The sequence below is a fragment of the Sparus aurata genome, chromosome 7 (genome assembly GCF_900880675.1).
Source record: "Sparus aurata chromosome 7, fSpaAur1.1, whole genome shotgun sequence".
In the NCBI taxonomy this organism is placed as follows: Eukaryota; Metazoa; Chordata; class Actinopteri; order Spariformes; family Sparidae; genus Sparus; species Sparus aurata.
In genome coordinates, this window is record NC_044193.1 from 15209030 (window position 1) to 15224566 (window position 15537).

Below are 15537 nucleotides of genomic sequence, written 5' to 3' on the forward strand. Positions count from 1 at the left end.
GACGCATCAAATAATACCGTGTGTGTCCTCCGTGTCTGTGGAACACTAGTTTCATGTTGGCCTGCTTGTCTCGTCCAATCATCATCGACATTAATGTGTTCGCTCTCCAAGCACCAATCAGATACCAGAGTCAGGTATAGGTCCCTCCCACTCTGAATTGTTGTCTTGCTGTGGCCATTTTACACTTGGTTCCCTCAAAATAATTACACTTAGCTAGCAGAAAAATAAAACCCCATTCGCTCCTGGGTCTCAACGTGACATTCACATAACTGCCTTTGGTTACATGTGGCACCGGTAAGTGTTTGTCTTATTTCACATACAGTTGCGTTAGTTGTGTTTGCAGCGGTTGGTAGGCGTTCGGAAACAGCAGCTCTGCCTGGACTAGCTAGCCAACCTCGGGCTAAAATAGTTAGCTTGCCTGCTATCCGAGATGACCGCCACACGTCATTGGTGAATTCTCCTTTTTGACTACTTTAAGGATTGAGGATGAGAACGTGCATTGCGTAACGTCGCACGCTTCTGTACAAGTGTTGTAGGGCTATATTTCTGTTAATAGTTGGTGAAATGTGTTAAGCAGTGACTGAAGTGACATTACTGCAAGTTGGAGAATTCAGCGTTCAAAAATACAGCCAACCCGATTGCACAACGTAGTCAGTGGTATCTACCTTTGGGCTCCTTTATTTCTCTTTAAGTCTTCGTTCATAAGTTTTGACTCCGTTTTTCCAAAAGGCAAGATGTGTTTATGATAGGTCTGCAACATCAACTGTGAGTCTCCTGATTATTGCGTGTCATTAGAAAAAATATATTGCTGATGTACTTCCAGGGTATCTGATGCTGTAACCAAATAGAAAAAAGACTGTGACCAGGAGCAGAGTCATTGGATCAATATGGACTATGAGAGGAGGTGAGTGACACATTCATGTTATATTTTCCTTCTTATTGAGTACATGTGTCCCTCACATTGTCTTTCATGGCCAACAGGGGTGGACGAGGTGACCGCACAGGTCGCTATGGCAGCATCCACAACGATCACAACTTTCGGGACATGGATTACCGAGCCTATGGCCAGGAGGATGAGGAGGAAGAAACAGACAGATCTTACGGCCACGACGACCAAATGCTAGGTGTCCGTGACCTCCAAGACTGCCTGGGGTTTCACCAGAGAGGAGATGGACGTGGGGACATTGGTTGTGAGGGGAAAGGGCTCCTGTGGCCCCCTTCTACTCAGTCGCAGCCTGAACTAGCCCATCCCATGCTCCAGAGAGAGGGGGAGGGATCCAGGCAGGAGTTTGAGCAGTTACGGACTGGTCAGCAGGAAAGGGGTCGGGGGAGAGGTGGAAGAGGCTTTCCTGACAACAGTACCCCTCATTCGGGAAGTAGGGATGGCCACTGGGGTCGTGGTGGTGCCCATTCTGAACAGATGGAATACAATATGGCACGACAGAGAGAGGAGGAAAGGTTCTCTCGCGGGGCACTGAAGAGAAGGGTAAACCATAACAAGTCCGTCCTTGGTGTCATAGAGCTGCTACTAGAACCTGACAGATATATTGGTTGCCTGATATGTGCAGTTATCAACTTTTAGGGATTACAATGCAGAAAAAATATGCTTGGGGTAATTTATAATTATTAAAATTTCAGTGAAGTTCACTGTATCAGTGCACTGATGTTATTTTTAGACAAAGTTTAATGTTAGACTGTAAAATATCCTGCCTCCTCATTTCTTTACTCCAATCATTTTTATTTGTTGGGACATCAGTTGCTAATATGTGACTGTTGCCTGCAGGCTTTTCCAGTGGGGGCAGAGGAGCATAGTTGTGCTACTGCTGGTTCAGACTTGTCCCTTGAGGAGTTGGATCAAAGGGACCAGGACTATCGTGCAGATCTAGACCACAACCAGAGGCCAAGCAACATCATAATGCTTCGCATGTTGCCACCTAATGCCACTGCCAATGAGGTATGTTTACGTCTCCCAGGCATGTTTGTGTGTCTACAGGGGTCCATTGAGATGTTGATCGACGTAAACGGCAATAATTTCTCTGTGTTCTTAGATTCGGGCACAACTCCAGGAGCAGGGGATCCAGCCAAGAGAGGTTCGCCTCATGAGGAACAAATCTTCAGGTGAGAACTAGTCCATTGCCCCGAATTTGTTTTCTGTTCTTGACTCTCCCTTTGTGTCACTCATCCATCACCAGCTCTTTCATTTTAATCGCTCTTTCGGGTTGATTAACTGTATCTGTTCTCTCTTCCTAATAAGCGTCCTCCCTTTTCTTCTCTCTTTCTGTCACTGTCTTTACTCATACATTGAAAGCAGTATACATAGCTGATGCAAAGAAGACATTTATACTCATATAAAGGCTATTGCATAGATTTCTGCTTCAATTCTTTGGTCTGCTGGTGTCTGAATTCAGGCTAGTGCCCACAGCGAAAAATCAATGCACGCTTCAAAGGAGAGTAGTAACCATATTTGCCTCTAAGACAGGAAGTCATGCATACAATAGGCTTTAGATCTCCACTTCATGGCTTTAATTTTCCTTTTCACCTTCGCTCTCTTGCTGTCTTTACCCTTTCATGATTCTGCCTCATCCATCTTGAAGGTGCAATGTGTCTGAATAGATTAACAATGCTCACAAACTAACAGTGTCATCTGACGAATGAGCAGCGGAAGCAGAATCTGTTTGATTGTGTGTGTCATTGTAGCTATTTTTGAATGTGCAAGTGTTGGGATATGAAGTGCTGCAGCTACCTCAGCTACGGGAGTGTCATCCATACCACTCAGAAAAGCTTGTCTTTTTATAAAGGTTTCCATTAAGGTCATTGTCTCACTGGCCTCCCTCTTCGCTAACTCACTGGTTGTGTGTAAGGTGTGCCTTATTGAAACAGGCACTCTTACAATCCCCCGCACTGCTCTGTCTTAATCACCCCTACATCACTGTTTCTCTGTTGTTAGGACAAGTAACTCTCAGTTTTAACTTTTTAAAAGGTGAACTTTTGTGATTTACACACAATACATAGCATTGTTTAAAAAAGGTTATAATTTTGAATATGTTTAATGTATTGTCAATAAGTAATAGTAATGCATGGACAAGATATGCAGTGTTTAAGATGAGACATTACAACACAGTGCTACATAGTTCAGACAGCATTCGGACTCTCAGTAGCAGATATATGCGTGTGTGTGCTTGTGTGTCTATGTGTGTCTGTTCTGCCAGGGTGCTTCGTCAATCAAAGCCAAAGAGCTCAGACTCAAACTGATGAGTGGCTAGGGTTCTCCCTCTCTCTCCCTCTTTCCTCGACCCTGTTGAGTTACTTGACATTGCGTCCTCCCACCCTTGTAGAGAATTTGACAGTGGCTCTTCAACTGGCTGTCAGGTGTGTTATATCCAAGGGAGAGAGGAAGCAATGATTTATCTTATTAGTGCTGATACAGGGTCTCTCTCTCTCTCCTCTGGACATGAAGCACTAACCCCTCACTGCGTTGTTGTTATGTTGTTGTTGTTGTTGTTCGGTTACCATGGCGCTGGGCGGTGTCCAGGTCAGAGCCGAGGATTCGCCTTCGTCGAGTTTAATGTCATACAGGAGGCCACGCGCTGGATGGAGACCAACCAGGTCACTCTCCCCTACACAGACACACATACACATATATACATGCATACAATGGGACATTTGGGTTAATATCAGAGCAAATGTACAGTCACATCATGCCTTGTCATATGGACATGATGCATTCTAGTATGGTATAGACATGCAGAGGAGGATATTTTTTTTTGTCCCTGAGGTGGGTAGGTAAGTCTTTATAGTCTTTTATTATTATTATTATATTATTTTTTTTCTACTTACACAGAATTTCAAAAACGGGCAAATTATTTTTACACCATGCTGACATCTGTCTGTCTGGGGCCCAATGGCATAGTTTTCATAACTGGACCCTCCCAGTCACAATTGCTCATCATTTGTCCAATACAAGCTCCTCTTCCTGCAGTGACATGTTCTCACTCAAGTTTACAGTACCACCTCTGGGATAGTATGACAGTTTGAATATATTTCCTCACATGGTCTATTGTATGTTGAATCGGAACCACTGTAGCACTTCCATTTTCTTGTTTTGGAACCTGTCATATCTGGGTGATCTAACATTATTACATCTTTAGGATGGAGCTATTGTCTATTTTGGGGTTGAAGGTGGTGACAGTGGGATGGGATGTGTGGAAAACTGTGAAAAGGTTTCCCCTTAAGGGGGGAGGGATGACACAATTGAACAAAATACATTGCGTCCTTAAAAATGGATACCCACACACCACACGCCATCTCAGTCCGTCCCAGTTTCCTAAAGCTGAAGGTTGCAATTCTCTGGTGTCCTCTTTCTTTCAGCCTCAGCTCTACTCTCTTTCTCTGTCCCCTCTCCCTCTCTCTCACTCTCGTCCCTTTCAATCTCTCTCATCTCTTGTGAGATGAGGCCTTTCTCTGGCATGTGTGGCCTAATTATTGCTGATAATCATTCTTTGTTCCCCCTCCCTCTCTTTCTTTTTCTTTCAGGGCGTGCTGTTGATTCTGGGACAAAGAGTGTCGATGCACTACAGTGACCCAAAACCCCGTGCCAATGAGGACTGGCTCTGCAACAAGGTTGTGTGTGTGTGTTGGTGTGTGTGTGTTGGTGTGTTGGCATTGTTTGCCATACATAAATTGTATGTTTGTATCACCTGCATGTCTGTCAGTCACTGTAGTGGCTCAGTCATTTAAGAAGTTTTTTAACAGCAGGTCATTTACCATTTCAACAGTGTGGTGTGCAAAACTTTAAAAGAAGAGAGAAGTGCTTCAAATGCAGTGTGCCTAAATCAGGTAAACTTTAAGCCCCTACAGTAAATATCACAACTATTCTTCCTTTTATAATAACACAAGCTCTTGCTCATCATATAATGATAAATGGCATGTTGTCTTCCCCCAGAGGCTGAGCTGAAGCTGCCCCAGTTGCAGAGGGATTTGCCTGTTGGTCTCCAGAAGGAGCGAGCCCAAGGCTTGTTGCCCTTGCCAGCACCCTACCACTCTTCTGGTCCTACTGTGAACCCAGGACAGGCTGCCCCTCAGGCAGATGTTGCCAATGACAGTAAGTCCATTAACTGAAATTTTTCCTACCATGGCAAGCTGATTCGCATTTCCGTTACCACTTAACCCTGCCAAGTTGAACCAAGCCACACCAGTGCAGGGCCAAATTGCTCTGTCTCAAGCAGTCTCTGGTGGCTTCTCACTACTGGGGCCATGCCGAAATTACCCCCCGTCTCCCTCTCAACAGACATGTGTTACAAAACTCAAATCTTGTCTGTACAGGATTGCAAAGACAAAGACATTTTTAAAACTCTCTTTGTTTTCAGTACTCTTCGTACTCTTTAAGCTTCTAACTATTCGGGTTCCTCTTCATTTTACGCTTTCATCGTATATGCTTTCAGCTGTTTGAGGAGTCATGTTAAGTTACTGCTGGTTAAAATACAACATTTCATAACTTGGCTGCTTCATAATAAAATCTTGTAAACAACAAAACAAAGGTAATATTTTGTGAAGAATTTATGGGAAACAAAATGCATTTACTCCAAATTATTATACGTGTGTTTTGCAGCTGCGATTTCTCAATGATACTATAAGGACAAAGAGCATTTACTGCTGCTCCTTTGGCCACTTCTCAAGTCAAGTGCATCATCAGTTAAAGAAACACCTTCAAGCCAGGGAAGCCCTGTTGTAATGACATTGCACATCCCTGCCTGCTTTTACAACACTGTATGATACCTGGTACTTGCATTGTTTAAGCTTATCTTCTCCTATTTTCTCCTACAACAGCTCTGATACTAAGAAATCTTGGTCCGCATACTTCATTGGAGGCCATCTTATCAGCTTTGGCTCCATTTGCTACTCTCTCCCCTTCCAATGTTCGCCTAATCAAGGACAAGCACACACATCTCAACAGGGGATTTGCCTTTCTACAGCTCTCTACCATAGTGGTGAGAAACACAAGGAGACTGACACACACCAGCACAGATGCTATACCAATGTATTTATGAATTGTCAGTCGCTTAGACACTAACTCGCACGTCTCTGTATGTTTTATCAACAGGAGGCATCTCAACTGCTCCAGATCTTACAGGCTCTCCAGCCAGCTCTCTCTATAGATGGGAAGACTATAGTGGTTGAGTTTGCCAAAGGCTCCAAACGGTAAACACTTACACACCCAAACTTGGCTGCTAAGAAAACCCAAGAGCATTGCATGTTATTGCTATGGCACTAAGAATAATATTGTGGTTTCAAATCGGCTATTGCCACGTCACTTTAAACTGAAATAGGTCCTGTGAATAACGTGGATCAGAAGTAGCTTAAGAGAGGATTACATCAAATAAATTAGCCTTAAAAAAACTGACTGTTGTTTTTTAGCATCACATGAAAAGCTGTTTGAAATGTAGGTCAACAAAACCCACTGAAATCCTCTCTTTGCCTCTTTTCCATGCCAGAGATGTATTCCTGACAGATGGCAACAGAGTGAGTGCTGCTACTGTGGCCAGCACTGCTATCGCTGCCGCACAGTGGGCTGTCACACAGGTAACCCGTCTGAATGACAAACATGATGTTGCGACTTGTCTTTAATTGTATGCATTAGGGTTGCCAAGATTCCCCAAATCCAAGATTGTAATTTTGTGTTTTTGTGTCATTTCCTAAAATCTTTTTTTCCAAGACTGCTCAGAATGGATCAGGAGGCCAGAGTATAGATACGGCAGTGTATCAGCAGGGGGCAGCAGTAACATACAGTCAAGAAGGAAATGAATACTCTGGGCTTGACGGAACAACTTTTAAGGCCCATGTAGATGCCAGGGTTGCTGCTTTGCCAAATGCAGGAGCAGCCCTGATGGGGACATACACAGGAGGAGCAGCCTCAGGTTGGTATTTATAGAGCATATCACCTGTATGACCATATATTTAACTTGAACTGCAACTGAACTTAAGCCATCTGCTTGTGTTTGCATGCCGATTTGCAGCTGCCATTTCATCTGAGGCAGTAACATCTGGATCAGCAGTTGTGCAGCAACCACTCATTCATACACAGCCTGCTCTCATCACCACAGCTCCCACCACACCAGCAACGCAGGTATAATATTTCTGTTGTCTCTTCTTCTGTCTCTTGTATTCTTGCATTATTCCATGCCATTGCTTTCTTGTTTTTAAGAGCTCTGTCCCTCGACAGGTTGAGATAGTGGGAAAACCACAGCCAGCTACTACCAACCAACCTGCTACCCCAGGCACTGAACACGAGCTCCAGCAATATCGTAAGGCTGCATGTGTCAAGTGTTGCCTACAAGATGAGAATTTGTTTCAGGTATTCAACCCCAAATCTATGTATTTGACCCTAAAGTGAGTGTCCTGTTGCTTTGACTGCAGCTGTGCCAGATGTGTCTACATACAGTTATGATGAAAGCTCTGGCTACTATTACGACCCCCTCACAGGACTCTACTATGACCCTAACTCCCAGGTAAAGCGTGATGAATGTACTGCACTTAAAATGTTAAGCCAGCACTTTTTGTAAGACATTTCTCTGTCCTCTTACTCAGCATTTCAGTCTAATTTTCTGTGCCGTTCTTCTTTGCAGTACTACTACAACCCTCACACTCAGCAGTACATGTACTGGGATGGAGAGAAGCAAACCTACATTCCTGCTGCTACTGACCAGCCGAACACAGAGGGTGCTCCCATGAGTGCAGCCCCTTCAGACTCGCTGTTTGCTTCCCCTGGCAGCAAGGAGAAAAAAGACAAACCCAAAAATAAAACAGCTCAACAGGTACTCCACATACTGGATACAAGTACAAGTGCTGACAAATGTGCAAAGTTAAGTTTCAGTATGTACATTTCAACACCTCAGTTATTTGAAAATGTAGACTTCATCAAGGTAGTATTTATTGAAGGGCTACTGAGATGGATTACATTATATTGTGCAGGTATTGATTTTACACATTTACACAGTACAACATTGTAAATCTTCCTCTGTTCAGTCCATTTAACCAACTTACTTGTATCTCTTGGGGTTTATATTAATAGATTGCCAAAGATATGGAGCGCTGGGCTAAGAGTCTCAATAGACAAAAGGAGAACATGCGTTCAGTCTCCTCCTCCCCTGCTGTCGGCTCTACAGCGCTACCGCCAGGATACACTAGGGCACCTGGCCACAGTCGCCTAGATGACCGCAGAGAGTCTGCTAGTGCTGATGCAGGTTACGCTGTTTTGGAGAAAAAGGTAGCTGCTTCTGACACAGACATCCATGTTTTAGCTGTTACCACCTGGGGCAGTAGAGTATTATAGTGAATCATCCTGCCCCAGTGCAAGTAATGTCTGCATAGGATAAAGTAGTCCTGGTCATCCCTCTGATCTTGTTTTTTTCGACCTGTAGGGGGCACTGTCTGAGCGGCCTCAGATGTTTCTGGACCAGATACGACAAAGTACAGAGGTATGAACCTGGTTACCGAGATCTAGTTGTTATCTATCCTGTGTTTGTCTGATTTTTTTTGCAGATGATGTTAATCTGTGTATGTGTTCCTCCGTCTGTGATCTCTCATTTTATCTCTATAGCGTTCACCACCTCAGCAGCAGGGTCTGGTCCCAGCCTACAGTGGAGAAACTGACAGTGAAGAAGAAGGAGGCGAGAAAGATGAGAGGGAAGGGAGAATGACAGACTGGGTTAAACTGGCTTGTCTGCTGTGTAGAAGGCAGTTCCCCAGCAAGGAGGCCCTCATCAGGCACCAGCAGCTCTCTGAGCTACATAAGGTAGTTACACAAACAGTACACATGATTTTTTACATTGTTACAAATATTGCAAAAGTGATTAACAGTGAAGTGCAGTTTTAGTGTATTTGTCGTGTCATACATTCTTCACTATGTTATCTAAAATGTGTCTAATGACATTTCTTGTAATCACATGTTAACTTGCACCTCTTTACCTTTCTGCCCTCAGCAAAACTTGGAGCAGAGAAGAGTCCAGCAGGAAGCTGCAGGCAAAGAGGTTGGTCAGAGTCTGACTGCTGGAGTTAGACAACATTACATAGACTAATCGTGTTTGTCACAAAGGATGTGCTGTAACAGTCCAAAGAAGTCACAGTTCAGTACATGCCTCAGATTTGGGGTCATGGTTTAGTAAGACAAAAAATCTAAATACATATAGCTGGATTTATTTAATTTTATTTCACAGTATTGTAATCTAAAGTTGTTTTATCAAGTGTCCACCATGTTCCACTTTACGGGGGCATAGAAATACATAAAAATAAGACATTAGAATATTTTTATAATGGCATTTTAAAGACAACAAAAGCAAGCAAATAAATGGTTACAAATTAAAAAACAGGTTATGTATGTCACTTATTACTTACAGGCATAAAACATGTACTGTAGCATCTCCATTTGTTACTGATTGAGTTTAGTTAAATTTGATTCTTTGCAGAGACTTACTGATGGACCCGAAACTCCTGATCCAAAGAGGAGGAAGTTTAACCCCATGTAAGTAGCAGTGAAGTAAAAACAAGACTCCATGTCGATTTACAGTTGATATGTGGTGAAAGTGGCCTGCAAATGGACAAAATACTGGATAAACCATGCATTGTTTCCCTGTTACTTTTTAAGTCAGGGTGTTCTATTTTAACTACAGCTATGTGTAGTAATGTTTGTAATTGGTCTGTACTGATGTGTAAGCCTTGATGTTTACTCCATACAACACTAAATTATGCCAATACAAGCATTTGCCAGAAATGGTGGATGTGACTTTGTTTACTTGCAGCTTCTTTTTGTGTGCTTAACATTATTTTATTCTCTGTTGACTCTTTAGTGATGGGATCACAGGCAGTAGTCTTGGTGCCAGGATGCTACAGGGAGGCGTGAAAAAGGGGCTTCTACTGCGCAACATGCAAGTGGAGTGAGCAATCACCCTAAAGCCTCAACTTCCTGAACCAAACAGGACGATGACAGCCTAGCACACAACACTTCACCCTTAACATTATATAGATATCTATAGATAAACCTCTTAATGTTGGTTTGACTTCACTTGAATTACCTCAACAGTGGTAATACACTCATGAACTGATCCTGTAGCAGTGGATGTCAGGATATTGCACAGAATGCACTTTTTTGCTTTCTTCCTGAATGATGCAGTTTTAGTTCTCACTTGCTTCAGAGCTTGTATGTGATAAACAAGCTTTATGTGGTTGGGAAATATTTGCTGATGGAAAATGAAAGATCGGTATAGATCTTTATGGCAGCAAATGGGATTTTCTAATATTACTATGCACCATAGATTTTTTTTTTTTAATTTAATGCTATCTGCCTCGTCATTCAGTGAATGACTGATCTGGGCATGAACTGTGTGTACATTTTAGAAAAGACTTGCCTCATGAACAGGACAATGTCACGCTTACAGTGTGTAGATGAAGAGTGTCTGAGTTTGTCATATTGCAAGTATGAATTCACAATGTAATAGTTATGCCTGGAGAATGTTTTTTATTTCTGTATTTGTTCAATAATGTGACTGTGTTCCATCAAGCTTATGTAAATTAACAAGGAATAACACATTTTCATCATTATTGCCGATTGGTGTCTTCTATGTGCAAGCCAGGAAACTGTAGCTAATATTTTGACATTTTTCGTAGAGATGTCCAAAGGTGTGTTTTTGCAACCGTGGTTCGAAAAGAGGAATGCACTCTCAGCTCTTGTTATGAAGTCGCCAATGCAACATCTTGACCTACAGAAATCAAATGAGACTCCGAACCAAGACGTTTGTTTACATCTGCTCCCAACACTCTCGTGCTCATGTTGTGACTGTAGGGTTTCCATGGCAACAGCGACAAACGCGGATTTTGCTCAGCTAGCCGGGATGGTTAGCTAACATTAGATCTGTCAGAGTTACACTATTTTATACCTAGCATTTCATTATCTGTGTAACGTAAATGGTCGTAATGTAAACTTACAAATTGAACTTAACAACGTTTAACAGGATAGCTAGCGACTGTATATTGCAGCAGTCACACACAAAGTAGCTACGAGCTAACTCAGCTAAAGTAGCAGCTAGTTTTTTCATTATAATCTACTTAAACCCAGTGCAGTTGGACTAACCATAACTAGCTAACGTTAATAGTCACCCATCTACTGGTTTGCCGCTATTTTTTGTGAAAACAAGTCAAACTGACCAGGATGTCTGAGATTGATGAAGATGCAGTCTTGTCGGATGTAGAGGGAGAGGAAGTAACGCGTCGAGACGGAGTTGAAGAGGGCGATAAGGTATAGTCACCTGAAGAACAACCTCCGATTTATAGCACGACTCACGCCATTAAGTATGATTGACCCACTTAACAATAGTTAAATGCTGTACAAGTTGGACTCCAGTATTGTGGTGTTACGGCTTTTAAACAGGTGGAGTAAACAAAGTCACTCCATTCAACCTCTGCCATTCTATTATGAATCCTAGCTGTCATCTATTACCTACCCCAATCATATTATGGTTACATAGTAATCATGTAATCAATGGTTAAGTTCACCTATAAATAAACATTCCGTATACATCTGCACACCCACATACCGATGGAAAAATTTCGTCGTCCACACAAAACATTTCTGGAGCTTTACAGCAAAACAGTCCTGCAGCATTCTCCGAAAAAACGTCTCTCTGCAGCTTGTCCAGCTAAATTGATTAGAGAGAATGTATTCATGTGTGTGTAAAGTGTGTAAATCACGTCTTTTCATATTAAAAAAAAAAAAAAAGATCTAAAACCTTTGGGAGACTTGGTTTACACTGAACGGGCTGTATGGAGCCATTTTCTCTGTTTTGTTTTTGTTTTTTTTATCATTGCTTAGATTACTTTTTGAAAAGGTAGGTGAAGCTTTGTAGGCCACAAAACATTTCTGGAAATTTACAGCAAAACAGTGCTGCAGCATTTTACTAAACAATGGGGGTAGATGGGGACTTGTTATATAATAAAACAAATCCCTAACTAATTAAGTTGTTATGCTGTGAAACTCAGGAAAAGTTTTGTAGATTATGAAATTTGACCCAACTTTCAGCCGGCATGGAGATGAGTAGATGATGACAATGTTCATTTTTGGGTGACTGTATCCTTTAATTTGCCCTTAATTGCCTCCCCTACCTCTTTTCAAAAAAGACTCTGAGGCCTCCAGTTTATCCACATGTCAGATGTCATGAAATGCGTTAGTTTGTGAATATGTACCATTTAACCCACAACATTAAATGAAGAGATGGGGTATCTAGAAGGGTATCTATTCCTAAAACTTTAGTGTGGAGATGTCAGTCTACTATTGACATCTCAGTACCAGAGATTATTTGCCCCCTTAACACTGCTCTGAGTCTGTATTGCTCCCACAAAGCATTGAGGTTGTAGATGTTTAAGTTTAGAGATCACTAGTAATTCACTGGAAGTACTTCCTGGAAGGGTTCATTTATGGTTTAAACATTCCATGGGCAGTTTTGAAGGTCTTTGTGTAGATGTCCTTGTGTCTGGACTTGGCCCTGTACACAAACACTGGTTGGGTGTACTCCCCTGTGAGTTTAAAACCAACAACACTTTGGATGAGTTTAATCGTTCACTGTCTTCCACTTCACAGGTGCAGGTTTGCCAACTGACTCAAGAAACCATAAGTCATGGGCTCTCATTACTGTGCCGAACCGGAAATGGGCTTGGACATGCATTTGTCAAACTGGACCTAAAAGAAAAGTAAGAGAGCGGAACTGCCTGCCTCTGCTCTGTAACTTCAAGTTGACATTACCCTTCTTTAATTGTGACTATCTCTTTGCTTTGTTATCACTGTACACCTCAGAAGACTGAATGACATAGCTGCAATCAGCAGTTTTGTCCACCTACGTTTTCTGGATGTGTCCAATAACCACCTGACTGATCTCTCTCCTCTGTCATCTCTGACCCAGCTGCTCTGGCTGAAGGCAAGGAGCTCTCCTTGATTATACATTTTAAAAGGACATTTCTGGTGCTGTTATCATTCTCTCTAACGGATGGTAAATCTTGAATGTGTCTTCCTCTGTAGGTTGACAATAATGCTGTTGCTTGCATCAAAGGACAACCATTTGCTCAGCTGGCATACCTGCAGTGGCTGAGTATGGCAGGGAACAGGCTGACAGAACTCGATGACCTGGCCGGGCCTGCCTTGGAATGTCTCAATCTTACAGGTGATCTCATTTCACTTAGGATAAGCGGTGTCTTTATGATCTAGTGACTCACGATTTTCATAACCTGGTTCTAAGCCATGACAAAAAGGATGCTTTGTGCAAAATGAGCACAAGGCATTTATTATAATTGACATGAGAAACAAAACAATGAACAGTTCAATAAAGTGTGTATGTCAGTGGCATTAGTGGTGTAAATGTGGATTTGTGGAGAGATGGTGTTAGGTAGGTTTTGGTGGAGCAAAACAACAGTGGAGGGAGAAAAGCAAGAAAGACCAGCTCAGTTAGAGGCAGGACTTTTATATCACACAGAGCACTGAAACCAGGAGCTCAAGATCAGGCTGATACGGCAATCAACCTCCTCTGGTAACCTTAGAGAGAGAAACAGGTAAAAGGGTTGCAATGACCAACCTGCACAAACATTCACACTGTGTATTAAGCTCATCCAGATTTCAGTAAAGTGAGGTCAGTCAAATGAGGGATATTATCATTATTTCTTAGGTATAACAAACTTGTATTAATCAGCAAGATATTCCTCAGATTATCTTATCTAATATCAATTTGAAAAGGCTTGGACATAACATTTTGGAACCTCTCCGGCAGGTAACGGCATTCAGAGATTGAACGGTCTTCAGGGTAGCTGTTTTGCAAACCTGGTAACTTTAGAGCTGAGGGGAAACAAGTTGGATACCACTGAAGGCATCAACCTTCCCAACCTGCGACAGTTATATCTGGTAATAAAAGTACTAAGATGTTGTTCCCAATGCCGATATAATGACCCAGAGAACAGACTGCCAATCACCATTCTTGCTGTTATTCAGGCTCAAAACGTTATCAAACGTCTGGAGGGTCTAGAAAAGTTGGAGCGTCTCACCACCCTTCACCTTCGAGAAAACCAGTTAGACACTCTGGATGGCCTCAGCTCCAATATGAAGTGTCTACAATACCTCAATGTCAGGTACACAGTTGTATCACAGTAGGACAGATTTGTCTTATAATTGTGGTTCCCATCATTATTTCAGTAAAACACTAAATACCCCGGATCATATATCCCATTATATGTGTGCCTCTCTCTCTTAGAGGGAATGCAATCTTAGATGAGATTGCCCTGAAATGCCTTGAGCTTGTGTCAAAAACTCTGCGAGCTTTGGTCCTTTTTGGGAATCCTCTGGTGGAAACGGTAGACTACCGGCTGAGTGTGCTGATTGTCCTGCCGCAACTGGAGCGACTTGACAAAGAACCTGTCACCACTCGGGAGAGGATTGAGGCCCAGGAGAGAATACATGTAAAGATGAGAAACATCTTAATTCTCTTTGCAGCTGATGCCTTGATAGTTTTTCTCATGTCATATGTGTCTTTTCAGGAACTTAAAGAGGAGGAAATCTCCGAACCATAAAGACTGGTAATGAAGCCCAAAAATGAGGAAGTGTTTCACTTCCTTAAAAGCATTGGCCTGCCTGTGATTGAATTGCATTGGAAAGTAATGTATATCTTGAGAGAGTATCTTGTCTGATTTGTAAATGCATACAATAGGGCTGCCAGTGTCATGTTCTCACACTAACTTTTACAGCCAATCTAATTTTCTTTATTTTCTATTATTTATTTGGCCTTTATTTTCAGAACTGATTGAGACATGAGAGGAAACAGAATGAGAGTGTGGGGGACTGACACATAGCGAAGGGCCCCAGGCCGGGCCTCGAACCCAGGGCCGCTGCAGCAAGGACCAGGCCTCTGTACACGCCAGCTCTACCAACTGAGCTAAACAGCGCCCACGATCTAATTTTCAAACAATAAAAATGTTTAAAGTTTTAATTTCTGATATATGAATCGACATTATATGTATGCAAACTGTAGCTAAAGTTTTGACATTTTTCATGGAGATGTCCAAAGGTGTGTTTTTGCAAAAACCATGGTTCAAAAGAGGAATGCACTCTCAGCTCTTGTTATCAAGTCGCCAATGCAACATCTTGAACTGCAGAAATCAAATGAGACTCCCAACCAAGGACGTTCATTTACATCTGCTCCCAACAGGGACAAACGCATATTTTGGTTTGCTAGCCGGGATGGTTAGCTAACGTTAGATTTATAAGAGTTAACACTATCTTCTACCTAGCATTTCATTATCTGTATAATGGTCGTAATGTAAACTTACAAATTGAACTGAACAAAGGTTAACAGGATAGCTAGCGACTGTAAATTACAGCAGTCACATGCAAAGTAGCTACGAGCTAACTCAGCTAAACGAGCAGCCAGTTTCGTCATTATAATCTACTAATCTCTAAACCCAGTGCAGTTGGACTAACTATAACTAGCTAATAGTTAGGCACCTAACGACTGG

The 15537-nt window shown here is 42.2% G+C and overlaps 2 protein-coding genes across 3 annotated transcripts; both read left to right on the forward strand.

The window, feature by feature from the left end:
• The first annotated feature begins 139 nt into the window (after window positions 1-139).
• rbm10 (RNA binding motif protein 10) lies at window positions 140-10593 on the forward strand. The gene is made up of 23 exons (XM_030422675.1): window positions 140-294; window positions 824-904; window positions 982-1486; window positions 1784-1954; window positions 2049-2118; window positions 3533-3606; window positions 4534-4620; window positions 4776-4836; window positions 4943-5101; window positions 5827-5987; window positions 6101-6198; window positions 6492-6579; window positions 6713-6914; window positions 7014-7123; window positions 7220-7301; window positions 7414-7505; window positions 7623-7811; window positions 8069-8263; window positions 8418-8474; window positions 8597-8791; window positions 8979-9026; window positions 9462-9517; window positions 9843-10593. The coding sequence occupies exons 2-23, from the start codon at window positions 888-890 to the stop codon at window positions 9931-9933; spliced, it is 2808 nt and encodes a 935-aa protein (XP_030278535.1). The 5' UTR covers window positions 140-294; window positions 824-887; the 3' UTR covers window positions 9934-10593.
• A 113-nt stretch (window positions 10594-10706) lies between these two features.
• Window positions 10707-15011, forward strand: lrrc23 (leucine rich repeat containing 23). Of its 2 annotated transcripts, XM_030422678.1 has the most exons (10): window positions 10707-10912; window positions 11187-11287; window positions 12626-12735; window positions 12839-12959; window positions 13061-13202; window positions 13803-13933; window positions 14021-14157; window positions 14280-14484; window positions 14563-14601; window positions 14820-15011. In XM_030422678.1, the coding sequence occupies exons 2-9, from the start codon at window positions 11201-11203 to the stop codon at window positions 14593-14595; spliced, it is 966 nt and encodes a 321-aa protein (XP_030278538.1). In that variant the 5' UTR covers window positions 10707-10912; window positions 11187-11200; the 3' UTR covers window positions 14596-14601; window positions 14820-15011. The 2 variants fall into 2 exon arrangements, with proteins under 2 accessions (XP_030278538.1, XP_030278537.1); XM_030422677.1 differs by having other exon boundaries at window positions 10707-11287.
• The last annotated feature ends 526 nt before the right edge of the window (window positions 15012-15537 follow it).

What these genes read in the sequence shown, in the direction of transcription:
- rbm10 (XM_030422675.1), top strand. An exon ending in GCTGGATGGAGACCAACCAG is followed by an intron (nt 3,607 to 4,533) that starts GTCACTCTCCCC and finishes TTTTTCTTTCAG; the next exon opens with GGCGTGCTGTTGATTCTGGG. An exon ending in AAAATAAAACAGCTCAACAG is followed by an intron (nt 7,812 to 8,068) that starts GTACTCCACATA and finishes TTATATTAATAG; the next exon opens with ATTGCCAAAGATATGGAGCG.
- lrrc23 (XM_030422677.1), top strand. Translation starts at nt 11,201, where the DNA reads ATGTCTGAGATTGATGAAGATGCAGTCTTGTCGGATGTAGAGGGAGAG. An exon ending in GAGTTGAAGAGGGCGATAAG is followed by an intron (nt 11,288 to 12,625) that starts GTATAGTCACCT and finishes TCCACTTCACAG; the next exon opens with GTGCAGGTTTGCCAACTGAC. An exon ending in GGAATGTCTCAATCTTACAG is followed by an intron (nt 13,203 to 13,802) that starts GTGATCTCATTT and finishes CCTCTCCGGCAG; the next exon opens with GTAACGGCATTCAGAGATTG.